The sequence below is a fragment of the Salvia splendens genome, chromosome 15 (assembly GCF_004379255.2).
Source record: "Salvia splendens isolate huo1 chromosome 15, SspV2, whole genome shotgun sequence".
Classification (NCBI taxonomy): domain Eukaryota; kingdom Viridiplantae; phylum Streptophyta; class Magnoliopsida; order Lamiales; family Lamiaceae; genus Salvia; species Salvia splendens.
The window spans coordinates 17,669,376-17,690,826 of record NC_056046.1 but is presented as its reverse complement, the minus strand read 5'-3'; the positions used below and the strand labels follow the sequence as shown (position 1 = coordinate 17,690,826).

The 21,451-nt window shown below is 39.5% G+C and overlaps 2 protein-coding genes and 2 non-coding genes across 4 annotated transcripts; 1 reads left to right on the top strand and 3 right to left on the bottom strand.

Annotated features, from left to right (window-relative positions):
• Positions 1 to 1,937: 1,937 nt before the first annotated feature.
• LOC121766795 (glutathione S-transferase T3-like) lies at positions 1,938 to 2,773 on the bottom strand. The gene is made up of 2 exons (XM_042163039.1): positions 2,141 to 2,773; positions 1,938 to 2,048 (listed from the first exon to the last, which is right to left on the bottom strand). Exons 1-2 carry the CDS (start codon positions 2,771 to 2,773, stop codon positions 1,938 to 1,940), a joined length of 744 nt encoding a protein of 247 aa, XP_042018973.1.
• Positions 2,774 to 11,345: 8,572 nt separating this feature from the next.
• On the top strand, positions 11,346 to 13,863 carry LOC121769132 (AAA-ATPase At5g17750-like). The gene is made up of 2 exons (XM_042165832.1): positions 11,346 to 12,631; positions 13,257 to 13,863. Exons 1-2 carry the CDS (start codon positions 11,585 to 11,587, stop codon positions 13,698 to 13,700), a joined length of 1,491 nt encoding a protein of 496 aa, XP_042021766.1. The 5' UTR covers positions 11,346 to 11,584; the 3' UTR covers positions 13,701 to 13,863.
• Positions 13,864 to 20,675: 6,812 nt separating this feature from the next.
• LOC121769571 lies at positions 20,676 to 20,770 on the bottom strand. The gene has a single exon (XR_006043601.1). It is a non-coding gene; the product is annotated as a small nucleolar RNA R11/Z151 (small nucleolar RNA).
• Positions 20,771 to 20,890: 120 nt separating this feature from the next.
• Positions 20,891 to 20,977, bottom strand: LOC121769570. Its single transcript, XR_006043600.1, has one exon. It is a non-coding gene; the product is annotated as a small nucleolar RNA Z157/R69/R10 (small nucleolar RNA).
• Between the last annotated feature and the right edge of the window lie 474 nt (positions 20,978 to 21,451).

Below are 21,451 nucleotides of genomic sequence, written 5' to 3'. Positions count from 1 at the left end.
CAATGTGTTGACAATTCGCATGAACAAGCGCTTTGACATGCGAAAACGGCGCCTGAAGTAATCTGCCGGAAACCGCGGCTGGTCGGCAAAGTAGTCGGCAACGAGCCTTTCGTGGGCTCCCTCCCGGTCACGATGAATGTAGCGCCGATTTGATCTGGTTCGTTGAGGAGGAGGAGCGGGGGTATTCGCCGCGACATATGCTTCGTAAGCGGCACGATGTTGTTCGTAGTATTCTTGTTCTTCGCGTTCCGCTTCCGCCATAATATGGGTGAAATCCATTTGAGATTTTGAATGAGGGATGAATGTGTTGATAGTTTGTATGAGAATTAAGAATGAGAGATGAATGGGAGATGAATTGATGTGATAAATGGATGATGAATGTGTGTATTTATAGATGATTTTGGGGGGAAAAAAATAAAAAAAAATCAAAAAATTCAGAAAAAACGGGAAAAAACGGCCATATTTTTCGGATTTGGAAAATTTTTTTTAATCATTTTATATAATTTAAAAACGATTTTTAAAATTAAAAAAAAATAATTCAAAGGCAACGGCTATGCCGTTGCCCAATCATAAGCCGCCACGTCGCCTGCTCGCTGGCACGGCGCGAGCGCAGCGGCGGCGGTCCTCGTCCTCGCCGCTGGCACGGACGGCTGCCTTCACTCCTACCAAACGCTGCGGGCGGTCCTCGTCCTCGCCGCTGGCACGGACGGCGGCCTTCACTCCCACCACCGTTGTGGATGCTCTTATTACCAATGCATAAAATCTCTTGTTCTAATTTGTAATTAATCAATGAGTACTATCTACAAACCAAGTATACTGTCTTTTGTACCCATTTTATTGGCTTTTGTGCAGGTTGTACTTTAACTTGGGATATTTTCCTTAGTAGTAGTAGTATTAATTAATGTTTTTTCGGAGGTGGGGAAGGGTAATTTATGCCTTTTCTTTTACCACATTTTAATACTATGGGTCATAAGACCTCCCTTTATATCATTGAAGAGTTTATTTTCTTTTAATATAGTACAATTGCAAAAAATGAAAAAAGCAACGAACCACATTAGGTTTGTCTGCAAAAACTTTTGCTTCGTCCACAACATATAATGTTTATGAAAAAAGTGACTCGTAATCTAAAAAATTTGGAAATGTTTATAAAAAAAGGTGTAGTAAAGTAGTTTCGTCTGCATTAAATTATTGGAATTAGTTTCGGATAATGATTTAAGAAAAGATTGGAGTTTGACTATATGAGTTTCAGCATATTGTTCCACGCAGATGTGCAATATCAATATGTATACAGTAGCATAAAATTTTTGAAAAGCATAAGCCAAATATGTAAATATTTTTTTTATTTGTAATTTTTTTTGAAATATAATACGACCAATTAAACGGATGATTGATCCAAGTGGAGCCTTGCAATTTGGTTTCTTATGTTGATTGAAGAGATTAGCAAACCTCATGATTGATCTAAGTGGAGCCTTTGGCATTTGGTTTCTTAGGGCATAGTTAACCCATCCTCAGGTTCCAAGTCCTCTTCACGTCATAATTCCCCTACAGTTGCGGCCCAGACCCCAACTGCTCTAACCCTGCAGGCTCCAACCCGGGCCGCAACTAATAAATGACACTATTCACAACTTCAACATATTTTACTCGTAAATGCAATACATTGAACAATTCAAACCGGAAAAATAAATTGTTCATTTGAAAAAAGAAATTACAAATCCTTGAAAAAAAATACAAATCCTAGAAAAAAATTTAAAAAGTCCTAGAAAAAAAATTACAAATCCTAGAAAAACTACTTCTTCATTTGGGCGCGAAGGTAGGCGATCATCTCACGGTGCAACTCGAGATCGAACTCCGACATGATCGAGGTATCCCTCGATGTCAACTCCGTCAGCTGGCTCATCCGCCAGGTAATACTCATCTCCGACAAAGATTCGGACATCTTATCCAGAGACTGATTGATCGGCGGTGGCGCCATAGCGGAGTTGCTCGCAGTTGTCTTCCCCTTTGCTTTCCTCTTTGCCGCATTTGTTCCCATCGGGCGGCTGTGAACGCTAGGAGATGAGACGAAGACGTCGTCGTCCGTCACGTTGAGGTCGATCGCCAGACCTCCTTCGCTCGAAGAGTAGTTTCCGGAGGCGGAAACTTTGGTTCTCTTCGCCGCCCCGGTTGCCGTCGGTTCGGCACCACTGGTGTACTTCTGGCTCTTCTCGACGAGATTCCAAACGTCGAAGTGCTTGAAGTGCTTCTTCCCGTCAGCGAAGAACGCCTCCTTCGCCTTCTCGATGAGGTCCGCCTTGCTGTGCCCGCTCGGCCACATCCGGACTACATTGGCCCACTTTCCATTCCACTTTCTCATATCCACCTGGACCCGACCCCAATGCTTGCGCAGCTTCACGTAGCTACGTTCGAACGACCCTTTAGGACGCCCAGCGTTATACTTCTCAGCAATCCGCTCCCAGAACACCTTGCTGGACTGCTGGTTGTCGATGATAGGATCCTCGACGACGTCGACGTAGTTCCTGGCAAGCCACATTGTCTCTTGCGGACTATACTTCTTCGGCCCGTCATCCTCGCCGACCTTGCCCTTGCCCTGCCCTTGAGCGGGCTCCATCTCACTGATCTCAAACTCATCGGTGTTGACCGGCGATGTTACGTCGATGTTGCTACCGACTCCCGGACTAGGCGTTGGCTGCGATGGTGGTGATGCCGGCATGTACAAATTGTTCGCGTTGACGAACTCGTCCATCTGACGTTCATCGCTGTTAAACCAATCCATTGACGCCGAAAGAAAGGGAATAAAAGAGGATTGAAATGGATAACGTACGTAAGAATGGTGCACCATAGTTCCGTATTTATAGAGACGAAATTGGAAAAAAAATTTGGGGACTTGCGGCCCGGCCCGGAGAGCGTGCAACGCCGGGCCGGGACTCACGTGTTGCGGCCCGTCCCCGATTAACGCCGGCCAGGCCGGACCCCGGGAGCGTCACCGGGCCGCAGGGACCCGCTTGGGCCGGAACTTCCGCCCCTCCAACGCTTAGGACGGGCTGGAACTCGCGTTTTGCGGCCCGGCCCAGTGCGTTAACGATGGCCTTATGTTGATGGAATAGATTCGAATAATAATTTCGATTGATCAAATCATCGGCCATGATCCAACTGCTTTAGTCACCTCTCTTTTTTTTTCTGCGTTGTAGTAAGATATAGTATTATGCAAGGTTGAATTGGAATAGGATAGTTGGCTACATAGGCGAAGCTAGAAATTTAATGTCGGAAGGGTCAAAATACTATTAGCAATTGTGAGTTTTTTATGTCGGTTGCCGAAAGAAATTGTAACATTGACAGTGAATTTTGCAAAAGAGAAAATTAGTTAGAAGATAGTAAGTGACAGTGTCGAAAAAACCAAAAGAGAGAGAGTATATTTTCTTTAAAATAACAAACCTAGTAAATTTGAAAAGAAATAAAAATTTAAAAAGAGATATGGACATAAACTATGGTGTAAATTCTAAAGAATTTAAAAGAAATAAATAGACTTAACTTAAGTGTACAACAAAAATATAAAAAGTGTGTAACTAAGAAAAATTGTGGTGCAAGGGAGTTTTGAACACAACTCCTAAAGCTTGTAACGATGCAAAAATGTCATCTGCACCACAATTTCTAATTATAAGTATCACATGCATATATAATATACCTTGAATGTGATCAAATGCAAACTCTAAATATTCTTCAAACTCCAAATTTTGATTTGAATAATTAGAAAATATTAACTTTGAATAATTAGAAAATATTAACAGATGATAAAATAATACTACCCCAGTCTCACTAGAATATGCACTATTTCCTTTTTAGTCCGTCCCTCAAGAATATGCACTTTCTAAATTTGGTAATTTTTTTCTCTCTAATAAGGTGGAACACATTCTCCACTAAAAATACTTTAATTACTTTTTCTCTCTACCTCTCTCTTACTTTACCAATTTTGCATTAAAATCCGTGTCGAACTCAAAGTGCATATTCTTTAGGGACGGAAGGAGTAGCAACAAAAAATGTTAACACAACGTCAACGGTTGATGTTGTATTGAAATTGTGTTGACATTGTATTGACATTGTGTTGACATCAAAATCTTGAAATTTCACAATGTGTTGACATTTGTGTTGATACTGAGTTGAAAAAAGTTTGGAGTTTGTACAATATATGAGTTTGCATTTTATCACTACCCTAATATTGGTGGGGGTACAATGGACCCCCATCCCAAAGGGTGGCTTCGCCCCTGGTTGGCCGTCGGTTAGGATAGTTGACCACAGCTTCAGGTTGAACCATATTCGCTATAGTGAATTAGGTAGTCTGATTTCAGTTCCAAATTTTTTGAATCGTGAACTGGCGATGATTTATTTCAAAATTGGAAAAATATCATCAATTTTTGTTCAAAATTAGAACAGCCCCGAGTCCTTTCCTGAGTTCGTGCCATCTTCTGCGCAACCAAAACCGGTGGTTTTCTATCCAGAGCATCACTAGATCATACTACTACTCGTTGAGTTCTATACATATGACTTATACACAAAATATACTACTCCCTCCGTCCCAGCTCAAGTGATTGATTTTGTTTTGGCCGTTATTTTGTAAAAATGATAGTAAGTAGTTAAAGTGGGGAAAAAGTTAAATAAAAGAGAGAATATTGTAGAAGAGAATTTTTTATACATTATTCTCTCTCTTACTTTACTTTCTCTCTATTTTAACTATTTATTATTATTTTTCCCAATCACATGCCGAAAAGCCGTCAGTCACATGAGATGAGACCGATGGAGTAGTCGTTGTTGCAGGACAAGGATATGCAACCACACAATATATTGTTATTATTTTCTATATCTAAAAATCAAATTTATTTATAAAATCAATTTTAAAAAGTATTGCTAAGAACTTGAAAGTTAATTAGGGTTAGGTTGAGTGGGTTACTAATGTGGCATACACTAGAGCAAGAACTAATTCAGACACTAGTTTAAGTCACTGTGGATGCTTTTAGGGTGACAGCAAAATTTGTTTAACTTCCACAAATCCAGACAAAGTCGAACCGTACACACTTGGAGATCATTACCATTACCATTACCATTACCATTACCTCCACCATCAAATAGCATACCTCTTGGTAACTTGTCCTAATCCTACAACAAGAGGACACAATTTAAACCTCTTGGAATACATCATCAAACCACATTGGAATGTGATTAGTTTGCCAAAAAGAGAGGCAATATTAAATCGACACCTATGATAGAGCCCCTTTAGTATTCTTGGGTGAAGTGATACGATACTCCCCCATGTGAAACTCCACAGATTCCAGAACGTAAATTGGGTATTTTTTCTTACAAAACATCCCATCCCAATTGGCTAATCAATCCATTCTGCCAAAGAATTCATGGGATTGTACCTCTTCCTCTTTATAGTAAATCAAAATAAATCAAAAAATAGCTACAAAATTTATATAGCTTAGGACAAGTGTCACCCCCACATTGCAGATCACCAACATCCAACGGCCCAGAATCAACCACCACACCTAATGTCTAAAGTCAATTTTTTCGTACAATTGGGTGTTATTGATTATAACATCACGTTGAATAGAAAAAAAAGAGGAAATTGCTGGCTGTATTTCCACGTACAAATTTGTTAAAATAATGAAAGAGGACAAAATCACTTTTTGCTCTCTTCCTTTGCTACTTTTCAGAATTGCCCACTTTGGAATTTGGATTAGGACTAATCGAAGCATTCAGATTTTTTTACTACTAATACAAATCGATTCAATTTTGAATCCAACAAATATCCAAAACTTGGAATCCGAAAATTTGAGAATTTAATAACAAAATTGATCCAATTAGAAAACCGAGATTCCAAAAAATCCCAAAATTTAGAAGATTTGAAAATCTGATTAAAGCCAATTCTCAGAAACTTGCATACCAATATTTTGCTTTGGTTGGAATCGGATAATTAATTTTTTGATATTATAGTGACCCCATGTTATATTAGGATTTTGGACATACTAGTACATGCTGCCAAATCCAATCTCAATTCAAAACGTGTGTGAAATGTGTTCCATGTCGATTTTTTTGTTGCTACCTGACGTTGTAAAGCAATTTTATTTTGGTGGGACCCTTGCTTTCCAGTGTAATACTAGCAATCGAAACATATACAAATTTTAGTTATTTGTGTGTGTGATGTTGTTTGGAGTATGCCAACATGAGACTTCCAAATTTACTTCAGTTCAAACATTTATTAAGTCACTTGATATCAAAAGAAGCAGAAGAAATAATGCTATTCCAGCATGCTGAAATTGTTTCTTACTACATTTTTCTATTTACGTTATAAAACAAAGATTCAGCCTCGAGCAATGACGGATCCAGAATTCACAAACAGAAGGAACAAAATCAAATTTTTAATAATTAAAGTATAATTTAATACTCTATATATTTCCTAAAAAATAGAAACTTTAAAAATAACATGAGTTTTAATGCAAAATTAGTGAATAAGGGAGATGAAGAGTAAAAATGAGTGAAGTAGGAGAGATGAAAGAAAAAGTAGTGGAATTAATATTAGTAGATTGTGAGATCCATTTCATAAAAGGAAAAATTTCTATTTTTAGGAAACAGACCAAAAAAGAGCTTCTATTTTTAGGAAACGGAGTATGTATTTTCAGTAATAAAATAAATAATAGTACTATATATATTTAAGTAGCCCTAAATGTATAAACAAGCATTAAGTAGCATATACTCAATTTATTAGTCATCTAAAAATTATACTCATAAAATATGTGAAATATTTATTTTTGTTCATATATAACACCACAAAATTAAGTACTTTAGGATAAATAAGACATATTACAAAATATATAAAACAGATTTTGAATAAAAATAAATACTATAACAAAATAATATATAGAAGCGAGTAAAAAATTAGATTTCAAACAATATTGTAAAGGTTTGTTTTGGTAATAAGAAGTTAATCGATAAACAAAATAAAGAAAGAAATAATGGACAACGAAAAGAAAAAATATAGGGAAAATTACCACAAAAATCATGAAGTTTTCTCGTAATCTGGTATTTCTCTCGAACTTTAAAAGGGTAGGAAATAACCATGAACTTTGGACGATGTGTCGTTTCCCATGATGCTAATTTTTCAGCCAATTTTACCATGATGCTAATTTTTCAGCCAATTTTATTTTGACGTGGCTCGCCAGACGTCCTACGTGTAACCCCCCAGAAGGTGGACAAAAAGGACCATTTTAAAAATAAGAAAACGTCATCGTTTTGAACCGTAGTTACATTTACAATCGTTTTTTAATTGTCATTTATGAAAGCATCTTTTTCTTCTTTTTATGAATTAGGGTTCGAAACTATGATGTTTTCTTATTTTAAAAACGATGCATTTGGTTCACCTTCGGAGCTACCAATTAAAATTGGCTTGAACATTAATTCCGTAGGAAACCTACATATTATTCAAAGTTCTAGGTATTTCTAATCAAGTTTATGGGAAAATACCATATTTTGAAGAAAGTTTGTGGTTTGTACGATTATTTTCATCAAAAATGCTACCATTAAGGTTTAGAACCACTGATTACACTCTCATATCAAAGCAAGGAAAAATAAAATTTGTAGTTGTCTTCCTTAATTTCAAACTGAAAGCACGCATGCAATTATTACAATTATAAACTTGTGTGAGCACTTTCTCACGATGAGCGCGAATATTATAATTTATTAAACTTTACTACCAATTAACCTTATTATAAGTAAATAGCTAACATACCATTAATAGCAATTATATTTGGTCTCACTGTGCACGCGCACAAGGACATCCACTCTTTTATCATTTGACACAATATCATATCCACTTCTATAATTTGATGTCTTAAATCGACTGTAATAAAAAAGAGAACTAGATTTAATGTATAATCAGGATAAAATATCAAAGTTATAATCATAATATCAATAACTGTGATTAATGTTATGTGATAACCAAAAGTAATTATTTATAACATTAAGTGGTTATTTTGTCAATTAATAAAACAATCAGTTATGATAAGTGATAACGTTTTTCTTTTCTCGCGAGTTTTAACCAAATTCAAATAATTTGCATATAATGATGTACATTTAGTGTTAAAATAATGTCGTAAATTCAGTTTTATGATGAAGAAAATTTGATGTTATTATGGAGTATAATTTTTAGTCTGTAATGGACACTTATCCATTAATCACCGTCGGTACTCCTATATAAAACATTTCAAAAATTTTAAATTCTATAGTATAACTTTATCGAATTTACTTATTTTGTCGCATAAGTAAAGGTAATTTATGTGGATGTTAATGAATCATATATTTATAGTTTTGTATGACGACATTTTCAGAAAAAATACTTAAGTATCTGTGTCAATTATTGTTATAATAAAGTAAACATTATGATGATGTAATTTAATAAATTTATTGTGTGAGAACGCGATTTAATCATTGCTAAAACTGAAACTTTTCAGGGGCATATTTAGGGAAAAAGCAATGTTTCCGTTTAGAGATTACTTATTTACTCATATTCCATTCATCCTCACTCTTGTTTGAGCAATTCTCCTAGATCGGGAAGATCAACCAGTGGGTGGCTCTTATTACTTTATTTTTAGATAAAATTAAGTTCTAACTGAATTTTGCATGTTGTCCAATTCAGAGAATAACTATTACAGTATTTTGTTTCATACTTAAAAAAGTTAGAAAATTACTTCTTCCGACTTTCATCTTATAAAAATAAAAACTATTGAAATGACATGAGTTTTAATGCATAATTAGTAAAAAATAATAAAAAATAATGCTCCCTTCTTTTTATAAAAATAAGGAATATTATATAATGACACAAGTATTAATACATAATTAATAAAATAATACTCTCTGCGTCCCATAAAAATATATGCATTTGAAATAACATGGGAATTAACGTATAATTAATACAATAAGAAATAAGAGGAGAAAAATAGTTAAAATATTGTTAGTGGATAGTGTGACCCACATTATTATTAGTGTTTAATGGATTGTAACGATGGACCATATTAGTATAAGTTGGAAATAAATCAATATATATGGTTAATGAGTTGGACAAAACATTTCATAAATGAAAAATTGCTAATTATATTTTTATGGACCGAGGAAGTAGAAAAATAGAAAGAAAGAGTAATTGAAATATTATCAGAAAAAATAGCTCTCTAACTCATTAATAAAAGAAGTACTGCCATAAATAAAAGTAGACAATTTTATACTACTTCTGTAAAAAAAATGTCATGTGAACAACATGAGTTTTAATAGAAAATTGGTGAAGTAAGAGAGAAAAAAAATGTAAAGTAGGGTAAAATAAAAGAGATAGGAAGAAAAAAGAGAAGCTTTCTATTTTTAAAAATCAGACTATTTTTTTATCGACATCCCAAAATAGCAATATGAGATTATTTTTTGTAGACGGAGGGAGTAAAACGGATTAAAATGGAAAATATATCTATATTTATGGTAGTAGTATGAGTAATTAATATACCCACACCAATTAAATCCCCAAATATATATAAGTAGAGGGTAAAAGAAAACAACAAGAACCATTATGAAGGAAAAAGGCGATTTGTATTGAATACTCAAAATAGCATGATTCTGTTTCATTGATTCACATCTCAGAAAATAGACTCTACATATTTATACTGCAACTCAGAACAATCTAGAATCTTTCTCTAATCTTAGGGCATCCGCAATGGGCGGACGATGGCACGCCCGATGCCGCGCATCGTCTGCGCCATCCATCGTCCGCACCAATTGCGGGTGCGCGCCATAGGGCGCGGACGATAGTCGCGCCCTATACTTCGGTCGCGGAGGATAGCGCGGACGATGACCATCGTCCGCCCCATTGTGGAGGTCGCGGACGATCAACCGCGGACGATGGCACGCGGTTTCATTTTTTTATAAATACCGTTCATTTGTAATATTTCATTTCACTCGATTTCATTTTCGAAACTTACATTTACATAATTACTACGAAATTGATTCAAGCCCCAATAGTCCTACGTTTAGCGCTGGGGCGCATTGGCCGGGTACAGAACCCGGCAATTATCGTTCGTTCGACACCAACACCCATTACGATCCCGATTTCAGTACGGAATCGTATGGGTTGTCTGACATGGAGCCGTCTCCGCACCGCCCAACCGCAGTGGCCGATCACGACCCCGCCGCGACCGCTTCCGCCCCAGCCAGAAAGAAGCGGAACCGGCAGCGGGCGCAGAAGTTGCCGCCTCCCGGTGATTGCGATGAGTACGCCCCCGGCCGTACGAACTACAACGACGACGAAACTCTCACTTTGGCCCGATGTTGGGTAGATATATCGGAAGATCCGATATTCGCGAACAACCAGCGACAGATCGCGTACTGGGAACGCATCGCGGACCTCTACAATTCGGTCAAGCCGCCGACCGCGCACAAGCGCAAGCGTGAGCAACTTCGCAAGCACTGGGATCAAGTCAAGAAGCAAGTGAACTTGTACGCGGCGGAGTTCGAGAAGTTCACGCGGTCACAGGGGAGCGGCGAGAGCTTGAGCGACGTGCGCGCTAAAACGTTGTTGTCGTACCGGTCGATGTACGGCGACTTCAAGCACGAGGCCATCTGGGCGCTCTTGAGGGACAAGCAGAAGTTCCAAGGTGGAATTCTGCACACTGGTGCGCCGAAGAGGACGAAGACCACTGAAGCTGGTGATTACACGAGCAGCGGCAGCGGCAATCACCCGGTTGACCTCAACCGGACGTACGTGGATGAAGAGAGTTCCGGCACACCGGTGTCCGTCCGGTGTCCTCCCGACGTCAAGGTTGCGAAGGCCAAGGGGAAGGCGACCGTGACCTCATCGTCGAGCGCTGCAACCCAAGCTCCGGTCCCGATAGAGCTCCCGACCCAGACGGCCACCGTGTTTGAGTCGTTAGCAACAGCGTCGATGGCAAGGACGATGTTGCAGACGCACAGGGCCCTCAAGAAGTGTACCGACCCCGACGAAGCCAAATATCTCCGGGCGTTACTCGATGAGCTGCGTCGGAAGTTGAGAATTGGTCTGACTTAGTTTTTTTTTTTATTAGTTCAATGATGTAACTTTTTTTTATTAAAACTTCACCGTTTGTTATTTAGACCGTTTTTTATTTACTCGTTACTTGTTATTTGAAAACAGTTAAATTAATTAAACAAAACAATAAAATGATGATGTGTCGCGCCTTAGGGCGCCTCACGCGCCTTAGGGCGCCCCATTGCTAATGCTCTTATGCTAATCACAACAGAAACTTCATTAATCCTTCTTCACTGGACCAGCTATCAACACGTCCTTCCATGTCCTCTTGTGGTCCAGCTCCGTACAGTTAACGGCATATTCTTGAAGCTTCATTCGAGTGTGGTTGATAACATTATTATCTCGTGCACTCGGTGGTCCCGCTTCAACATGTGCCAGCTCACCAGGCAACGAGCCTTCATCTCTTTCAACACCATTCTTCACTTCACCATCATCTCTAAGACTAACAGTGGGTTCATCACTCTCTGTCTGCGTGTGTGATAGTATTCCTTCCGCAAAATGGCTGTGTCGATGTCTCACATGCCCCCTGCTTCGTCCATCTTCTCGATGTACGCCTCCATCTCCGCCTCCATCATGCTCCTCCAAACAATGATGAACCAGCTCCTCCCCCTCCCCGCCCAGCGCTTCCTCCTCTCTCTCCTCCACCGCCTCTTCCCCCGCCGCCCCTCCCACTCCACCCTCCTCATCGAGGAGCGCGACGGCCTCTCCTCCAACGAGCTCTTCTCCGCCGCCGAGACCTACCTCTGCTCCCACCTCCGCCCCGACTCCCACCGCCTCAAGCTCACCAAGCGCCCAAACGACCCCTCCCTCTCCCTCCGCTTCGCCTCCACCCACTCCATCCCCGACTCCCACCTCGGCATCCCCCTCCTCTGGCACTTCATCAACGAAGAAAACAAGAAACACAACAAGGCCTACATCGACGAACGCTCCCACCACCCCCACCTCCACCTCCCCGAATCCGAAAAGCGATACTTCGAACTCACATTCAGCAAAGAGTTCCGAGACACCGTCCTCGACTCCTACATCCCTTCCATCCTCGCCCGCGCCAAAATCATCAAAGAGCAGAAAAAAGTCGTCAAGCTTCACACGCTCGCCGGCGCCCCTTCCTACAGCTCCTCCTCCGTCTGGGATTCCGTCAATTTGGAGCATCCTTCCACGTTCGAGACGCTGGCGATGGATGCGGATTTGAAGAGAAGGATCAAGGAGGATTTGGATCGGTTTGTGAGGAGGAAGGATTTTTATCGGAGAGTTGGGAGGGCGTGGAAGAGGGGGTACTTGCTGTATGGGCCGCCGGGGACGGGGAAATCGAGCTTGATTGCGGCGATGGCGAATTATCTCAAGTTTGATATCTATGATTTGGAGCTGACGAATGTGAGGCGTGATTCGGATTTGAGGAATCTGCTGCTCAGGACTGCTAATAGGTCCATTCTTGTCATTGAGGACATTGATTGCACCGTCGACCTTCCCGACAGGAAAGGCTCCCCCGCCGCCGCCGCCGCTGTTGAAGGTGGTAATGCCCATCTCCACCGCCCGCGTGAACCTCAGGTTGCTTTTTTTACATGCTTGCGACTTACTCCGTTTTTTTTGTTTTTTTTAATTTTTTTTAAAATTTTTTAAGAATTCACTTGTTTTAACATTATATGGAAAATTGGTCTACTTTTCAATTATGTATTTTCACTTATTATTGTTTTTTTTTTGCTTCAATTTCATTTTGTTGTGTGTTTCTTTTAAAAATTATGAACATCTCTGTCTAAGAAGATGACCCTTCCTTAGGCGGCACATTTTATATGTTTTTTTATTTTGTGGGTCAGGTGGAGAGAATAAATTAGGAGTAATAGAAATGGAATAAAATAGAGATTAAGAGGTTACTATTTTTAGGAATGAGTCATTTTTTATGGGACAAACTAAAAAGGAAAGTTGTCATCTTCGATGGAATGTGACAGCTGGAGTATATTTTTTTTATCATGAATTAATTTTTTGTTATTTGGATACTAGTATTATTCAATGAACCTAGTTTCAATATCGACATTTCGCTTTCAATGTGAGAAAATGCATTGAAGATTGATTTCAAAATCATATTTCAAGCCTTTTTTTGTTATGCTTAGGTCCACATTGTACATGGTAACATGGGTACACTAGAAATGTGAATAACATGAAGATTTTGTTATAGTTCACACTCTCAGGGCTGTTGAACTTCATCGACGGGCTGTGGTCGAGCTGCGGGGACGAGCGAATCATCGTATTCACTACAAACAACAAAGGCAAGCTAGACCCGGCATTGCTCCGGCCGGGGCGCATGGACATGCACATACACATGTCCTATCTCACGCCCGATGGGTTCCGCCTCTTGGCCTCTACTTATCTCGGCATCCAAGGCCACCACCCCAGTCTCCCCGAGATCGAAAATCTAATCAAGATGAAGAACATCACGCCGGCTGAAGTCGCCGAAGAGCTCATGAAATTTGATGATGTCGATTTATCCCTTAATGAGGTGCTAAATTTTCTAAAAAGCAAGACCAACGAAGATGAAGATGACACCAAAATTATTAGTGAAAAAGATGTGGAGGTTGGTGCGGCCAAAGACCAAGTTACGGCCCACGATTGCGACTTTTAAATGTGACACATTAAGAAATTACTAATTTGGTATGGTAAAATGGTTGGATATTGCTAGCTTAGGTTTGATCACATGTTGGTTTAGGTGCTTTTCCTTTTCAACAATTGAATTTTAATTTATGTCTGAGCTCCCCTTTAAATTGAAGTCATAGGTTTGAATCAAATTTGTTTTCAATTTTCATCCACTATTATTACAAAGAAATGCAACACTAAAATACGTATTCCATTGAACAGGTCGACATCGAGCTACCAAAAAAGAAGCAAATAATTGCGAAGTTACTTTCACACAACTTGAGTTCTTTAGGGTACTCACAGCCCATGTGCCACGATTATCCAAACTTAACTCCCTTTGTCTATACTAAAGTGACATATTTACGAAAATTTTAGAAGCTTTGTTAATGTATTTAATTAAAAGAGAAAAAGTAGTTATAAGTATTAAATTTTTTCAGAAAAAAATTAAATATTTTAATTGGAGACCATAAAAGTAGTTAGAGCATTAGCAGTGGTGACCGATCGCAAGGGCGGAGCGATCGGTGTTAAATGGCATAGACTAGAATATTTGTGTATGGCTTGATAATTTTCTTCAATAATATGACACCCTTATATAGGGAATTACAAAGCTTGTGCTCCAAGTATTCTTGGCCACCAAGCTAATGTATTTCTTAACCTCCAAGCTAATATATTTCTTATCCTCCAAGCTAATACATTTTTTGATCTAATATCTTTTTCCTTTTTCGAACATTCCCCCTCAAATTGAGTAGTGGGATCACCGATACGCAATTTGCCGAGGACATCTTCAAAACTCCTTGAGTTAACCGCCTTAGTCAATATATCAGTCAATTGATCTTCAGAGCGTACAAACGGTAACTCGACAATGCCGGTCTCGATCTTCTCCTTGATAAAGTGTCTATCTACCCCCACATGCTTTGTTCTGTCATGTTGTACTGGATTTTCTTAGATGCTTATTGCAGCCTTGTTATCACAATATAATTGGCACCTTCTTGGAGGGAAATCTATTTCAGTTAACAATTTCCTCAACCATAGGATCTCAGTCAGACCACTTTTGATTCCTCTGAATTCTGCTTCTACACTCGATAGTGCAACTACTTTCTGCTTCTTGCTTTTCCATGTCACCAGATTTCCCACGACAAATGTGAAGTAGCCTGAGGTGGATCTTCTATCTACCGGATTGCCTACCTAGTCGGCATCAGTGTGCCCATGGATCTCTCAGTTTCCATTCTTTTTGAACACTACTCCATGTCCAACTGTCCCCTTCAAATAACGAACTATTCGTAGCGCAGCCTCCAAATGTTCAGCCTGAGGCTAATGCATGAATTGGCTCACAACTCCTATGGCATAAGAAATATCAGGTCTAGTGTGGGAGAGGTATGAGTTTCCCAACTAAACGGTGATATCACCCACGGTCTGCCGGCTAAGCTCCGTCTCGTATTTGCAACTCATGATTCAACATGATTGGTGTATCAGCTGACTTACACTCAAGTAGTCCTGTCTCTGCTAGGATGTCCAAAATGTACTTCATTTGCCTCAGAAATAATCCTCGTGGTGATCCAAGAACTTCAATCCCCACAAAATATTTTAGATTGCCCAAGTCCTTCATTTCAAATTCTTTGAAGAGGTTTTCCTTCAACCTCTTGATTTCTTCTTCAACATCTCCTATGTTAATCATGTCATCGACGTACACTATTAGGCAAGTAGTCTTTTCTCCAAGTTTCTTCAAAAACAAGATGTGATCCGAATTACTCTGCCTGTACCCATAACTCTTCATTGCATCAGAAAATCTTCCAAACCAGACTCTCGGGAACTGCTTCAATCCATAAAGGGTTTTCTTCAACCTACACCCTTCTCCTGTCTTGAAGTCGCCTGAGAAACCAGGCGGTGCTTCCATGTATATCTGCTTTTTCAATTCACCTTGGAGGAATGCATTTGTGACGTCGAACTGATATAACAACTAGTCTCGATTGGCCGCAATAGACAGAAGTACTCGAGCAGTATTCATCTTGGCTACGGGGGAGAATGTCTCTGAGTAGTCCACTCCATATGTCTGAGTATATCCTTTTGCCACGAGTCGAGATTTATACCGCTCAATCGATCCATCGGGTCTTCGTTTGATGGTGAAGACCCATCTGCACCCGACTGGTTTCTTCCCTTCGGGTAGCACGTACTTTTTCCATGTTTGGTTTCGATATAGGGAATCAATCTCCTTTTTCATAGCATCCCTCCAATGCTTGTGTTTCATGGCCTCATCTTCCGTACGTGGGATTTCTTCTTCATCATACAAAGCTTCCTCAAATGCGTGAGCCATTTCAGTCAGATGACCTTTCACCAAATTTTCAACGGAATATCGGGCTTTCTGGTTGATTCTTTCCGGAATGTACTTCTTGGGCGGAACTCCTCTGTTCGACCATGGAGGTAATATATACCTTCCAGTGTCGGGATTGATCCCTTCTACCTCAGCTGTCGTTTCACACCCTGCTTCATCAGAGTGTTCACCACCACCTATTTCCTGACCTTCATCCTCAGTGTTAGGGACCAAATTGACATTCACAGGGAAAGGACTTACATCAGATATAAGAAGCGGAGAGGTATTGGAAGATGTGTCACTTGGAGCTTCGGTTTGCACTACATCAGAGACTTGATTAGCGGAACTGCGTACTACTTCCTCTGGTAGGTCCGCTTCGGGGACACTTGGCATTGACACCCAACTTAGTGGGTCATTACCAATATTACCCCTAATATCATTTTCACTCTCCCTTTGACCGCTAAGTTGGGCGTAGAAATACTCTGACTCAAGGAAGTCACAATTCATCGTGGTATACATGCGATTAGACTTAGGATCGAAACACATATACCCTTTCTGGTTTACCCCATGGCGTACAAAAACACATTTGATGGCACAAGGAGATAATTTTGTTATTCCATGTTTGGGTATATGAACAAAGACAGAGCACCCAAAGACACGGGGTTCCAAAGATAAGTGTTGTGGGATATTGGTTTGCAAGGCTATGGCATCAAGGAGAGTATGAAATTTGAGTATGTGAGTTGGTAATCTGTTTAGAAGATAAGCGAAAGTGGCTAGGGCTTCAGGCCAGAATTGTTTTGGTACTTGTGACTCAATGAGAATGGCTCGGGTCATGTCTAGCAGGATTTGATTTTTTCTTTCGGTTACTCCGTTCTGTTCAGGGGTATGGGCACAAGTTGTTTGGTGTATCATCCCTTTCTCTAGGGAAAACTGCTTCATTTTGGAGTTGACAAATTCACTCCCATTATCAGAATGAAGGATGCGATTGGATTTTTGAAATTGGGTTTGGACAAGGCTATAAAAGTTGACAAAATGATCGAAAACTTTCAGATTTATGTTTCATAAAATACAACCAAGTCATACGAGTACAGTCATCAACGAAAATAAGGAAGTATTTAAAACCTTGCCCCCAGTTACTGGTGCGGGCCCCCACACATCAGAATGTACTAAGGCAAATAAAGTTTCAGTACGAGAATTACTCAAATGATAAGTATTTCGATGGCTCTTGGCAAAATGCATGTCTCACAGTACATGCTAGATTTGAGAGTAATATTAGGAAATATCATTCGTAAATAACCCGGGGATGGATGTCCTAAGCGCCGGTGCCAAAGCCAAGTTTCCCTATCAGCAGTCCCGTGAGTCAGCTATCTCATCCACGTAGTACAACCCGTTGTTTTTGTGCCACACCCAATTATCTCTCCGGTCCTGATATCTTGTAATAGGCAAAAATTGGGTTGCATTAGTAACGTACAGTTCAATTCCCGGGTCACATGAACATGCAAACAGTTTGATAATTCCAAAGTAGGAGAAATTTTCACAGTCTCTGCCCCTCAACGACTGTAAATTCCCCTCTAGCAGTTTGAATATGCGACAAATGGGGTTTTGGGAATTAGTGATGTCTAACTCATCGTATGTCATGGTATTAGTAGCCCCACAATAAAAAATCCACCGATGATTTTTTTTCTGACTCACCAGATACGACACATGCCATTCCAAAATTTTCTAGAACTTGAAAACGATTTTTGCACTCAATTGGGGAATTCTTTGAATTTTCTAAATTTTTCCGGGTCTCTCTATAATTTGGGGGCAGATTGTGGGATTTTATCAAAATGGGATAAGTAATGTAATAAGGCAGAAGTTGTGGGGTTAGGTATAAAAGGTCGAAACCCTAACCGTAACCCCTCTTTACCTCCCGTCACTTCTGCGTTTTTTCCCTCTTCTCCCAATTTGACGGCGCCGACTGCAAATTGAGCTGCTCCGATCACCTTTGCTGCTCCGGCAACCGGTGGGTCGTTGCCTCAGGTGTATGCGGTCGCGTTTTCACGGTTGCCCTCGACGGCGGCGACCACCGCTGGTCCTCCTTCTCCAACGGCTGCTGCGGCGTGGCCTCCCTTACTCCACGAAGGGCAATTCGACGGTGACGGCTTGTGTTTGGACTCCCACCACTCCGGATATCCCACCAATTCAAATCACTGATCCCGGGTGTGCTTTGTCTTTCCACAATTCGAAAATATGAGTTTGGATTTATCCTCCTCTGTTCGCCGTTCGTCGTATCGCTTCTGACTCCATCTTCCGTTGCCACCGCCGCCGCCGCGAGGAGCGTTGGAGTTTGACCTCCCTCGATCTCTCGTCGTGAACATCCCTGCACCAATTCTTTCCCTTGTGTTTTTTCGTCTGAGGCGCGTAGGACTCCTGTTCGGATGTCTTCCCGTTTCACCATATTGTACGCCTGATCGGGCGAGGGAAGTGGTTCTTCAATATCGACATCTTTGTGTGTTCATATCTATCGTTTATGGCAGTGAGGAATTGATATAACCTCAGGTGTTAGGTATCTTCATTGTGTCTATCAATGTCCGGTGGATATTTATCCGATTTGGCTTCCTTAGATCAACTGCTGTCCAGATTTCGTTTAGAGAATTCCACACATCCTCTAATGTGTCGTTTCCTTGTTTCAGAGTGTTTGCCCTACAATTAGGGGTGGGTCGGTACGGTATACCGTACCGACCGTGCTATACCGCATACCGTACTGAAAATTACTATATGTCAAAATTCCATACTGATATCATACCGAATTTCCGGTATACCGGAAATTCGGTATGATAATTTTTGATACCGTTACCATACCGTAATAACGGTATGCGGTATGGTAACAGTATACTGAAAAAAACCTATTGTATCCAAAATATTTATAAATGTAATATATATATATATATATGGATGAGGTAGTGATCTATGGCAAACACCCCCTAACCAAATAACTAGAGAACAAATCACAGCCACAAGATCAAGAAAATCAAGGGCTAGTATTAATACATGTAATTTTCTAATTTAAGGAGAAATTAGTTCTCTCAATCATAAATTTACTCAATAATAACAAGGCGGGGTATTATGGTAATTTTGTAAAAGCTTGATCCCAAATTATGTGCCGGCAGTTCCTCAGTCACCGGATCTCGTCCTCGCCACCGAATTTGCACAGGCACACCGCGCACCTCTCCGGCTCGTCAAGATCCTTCTCCAAATCTGCGAATTTCACCACCGGAAGCAGCTCACGGATCAGCACCGCCCTACAATAATCGGGCGACGCAAACGACGCCGTTTCCGGCTCGAGAAAATCACCCAGTCGTAGTACAGATAGCAGAGCGTACATAAATTTCTGCACAAGTCCTAATGCCGTCAGCATATACCACCAATTTGGGGATAATTAAATCAGTGTATGCAACTGGAAATCCCATTCTCAATCATGAAAAATTTAGCGAAATTTTTGGAGTTTTGGGTTTTTGTTCGTGCATGTTTTGTGTGAAATTTTTTAGAAACTGTGCTATTGTTCTTACTATAATAGTGGCATTGGTTTTCAACAAATCAGAATCATCCTTGGATATTTTGAATGAGTGGCTCAATGTGTTACAATCTATACAGATACCTTTTGCAATAAAATTAGAGAAACAACAATGGGGAATTGATCTTCTATAGTGATCTGTTTTGTAAACAAGAGTGAAGTAAAATAATGCTAAGAGTGATGTGTTTTGTAAACAAGAGTGAAGTTAAATCATAATAAGAGTGATGTGTTTTGTAAACAAGAGTGAAGTAAAATCATGCAGAGTGATGTGTTTTGTAAAAAAGAGTGAAGTAAAATCATAATAAGAGTGATGTGTTTTGTGAACAAGAGTGAAGTAAAATCACAGTAAGAGTGATGTGTTTCGTGAACAAGTGTGAAGTAAAATCACAGTAAGAGTGATGTTTTTGTGAACAAGAGTGAAGTAAATCACAATAAGAGTGATGTGTTTTGTGAACAAGAGTGAAGTAAAATCAGAGTAAGAGTGATGTGTTTTGTGAACAAAAGTGAAGTAAAATCAAAGTAAGAGTGATGTGTTTTGTGAGTAAAATCAGAATAAGAGTGATGTGTTTTGTGAACAAGAGTGAAGTAAAATCACAGTAAGAGTGATGTGTTTTGTGAACAAGAGTGAAGTAAAATCAGAGTAAGAGTGATGTGTTTTATGAACAAGAGTGAAGTAAAATCAGAATAAGAGTGATGTGTTTTGTGAGTAAAATCAGAATAAGAGTGATGTGTTTTGTGAACAAAAGTGAAGTAAAATCAGAATAAGAGTGATGTGTTTTGTGAACAAGAGTGAAGTAAAATCATGGTAACAGTGATGCGCTTTGTTAATAAGAGTGGAGTAAAATCATGGTAATAGTGATGCGTTTTGTTAACAAGAGTGGAGTAAAATCATGCTAATAGTGATGCGTTTTGTTAACAAGAGTGAAGTAAAATCATGCTAATAGTGATGCGTTTTGTTAACAAGAGTGAAGTAAGATCATGCTAAGAGTAATGTGTTTTGTAAACAACATTAAAGTAAAATAATGCTAAGAGTGATGTGCTTAATCTCATAATTGCAAATATGATTATTCAAACTGAACAAAGAAATTGATTGAAGAAAAAGGCTTCAGTGTGTGTAACAATCAGATCACGAATTATAATAAAATCACAATCTCAGTGAAATCCGCTAAGATAATTATTTTTTCATCATAAGCCAACAAATCAAAAATCAATACTGAAAAAATTGCATCATCACCACACACTATTTGAGAAGATAAACAAATACGAGTGATAAAAACAATTAAGAAAACAAAATTAGCCAAAATTGAAAACATATTTGCATGCTCAGACAGCCAAGGGTGTTTCGTCAAATGCAAGATCGGAAACTCTATTCCAAGAAAATTTGCTTCATCTCCGCTCACAATTTCATGAAAAACAATTAAACAAAATTACACAAAATTGAGAACATAAACATTCTGTTGGAATTTGACAATTTCTCAACTTCCCTATATAAATCTATGCACTAAAAAATCCTTCCGCCGCAAAAATGGGGTTTCCCGACGACTCCACCTCCGCGTCGCCGCCGCCGCCGCCGCCGCCGAGCCGTGTTCCTCACCTCCCTCGCCGCACTTCGTTGCAGATTTGGAAGGAGAATCGAAGCAGATTAGATCGCAGAGAAGGGAAGGAAAACCGTATAATTTGAGTGCATATTTAAATTTCATAATGTAATTTCCTAAAATACCCTCAACATATTTTCTATAATTAAAATAAATAATATTTATTCCATTAAGATGTGTGGCTGAGATTTGTTCTCTAGTTATACACTTGAGATTAGTTATATCTTGATCACTATCCTATATGGATGTATTCATTTCCTTTTTGTATCTTTTGTTCTTTG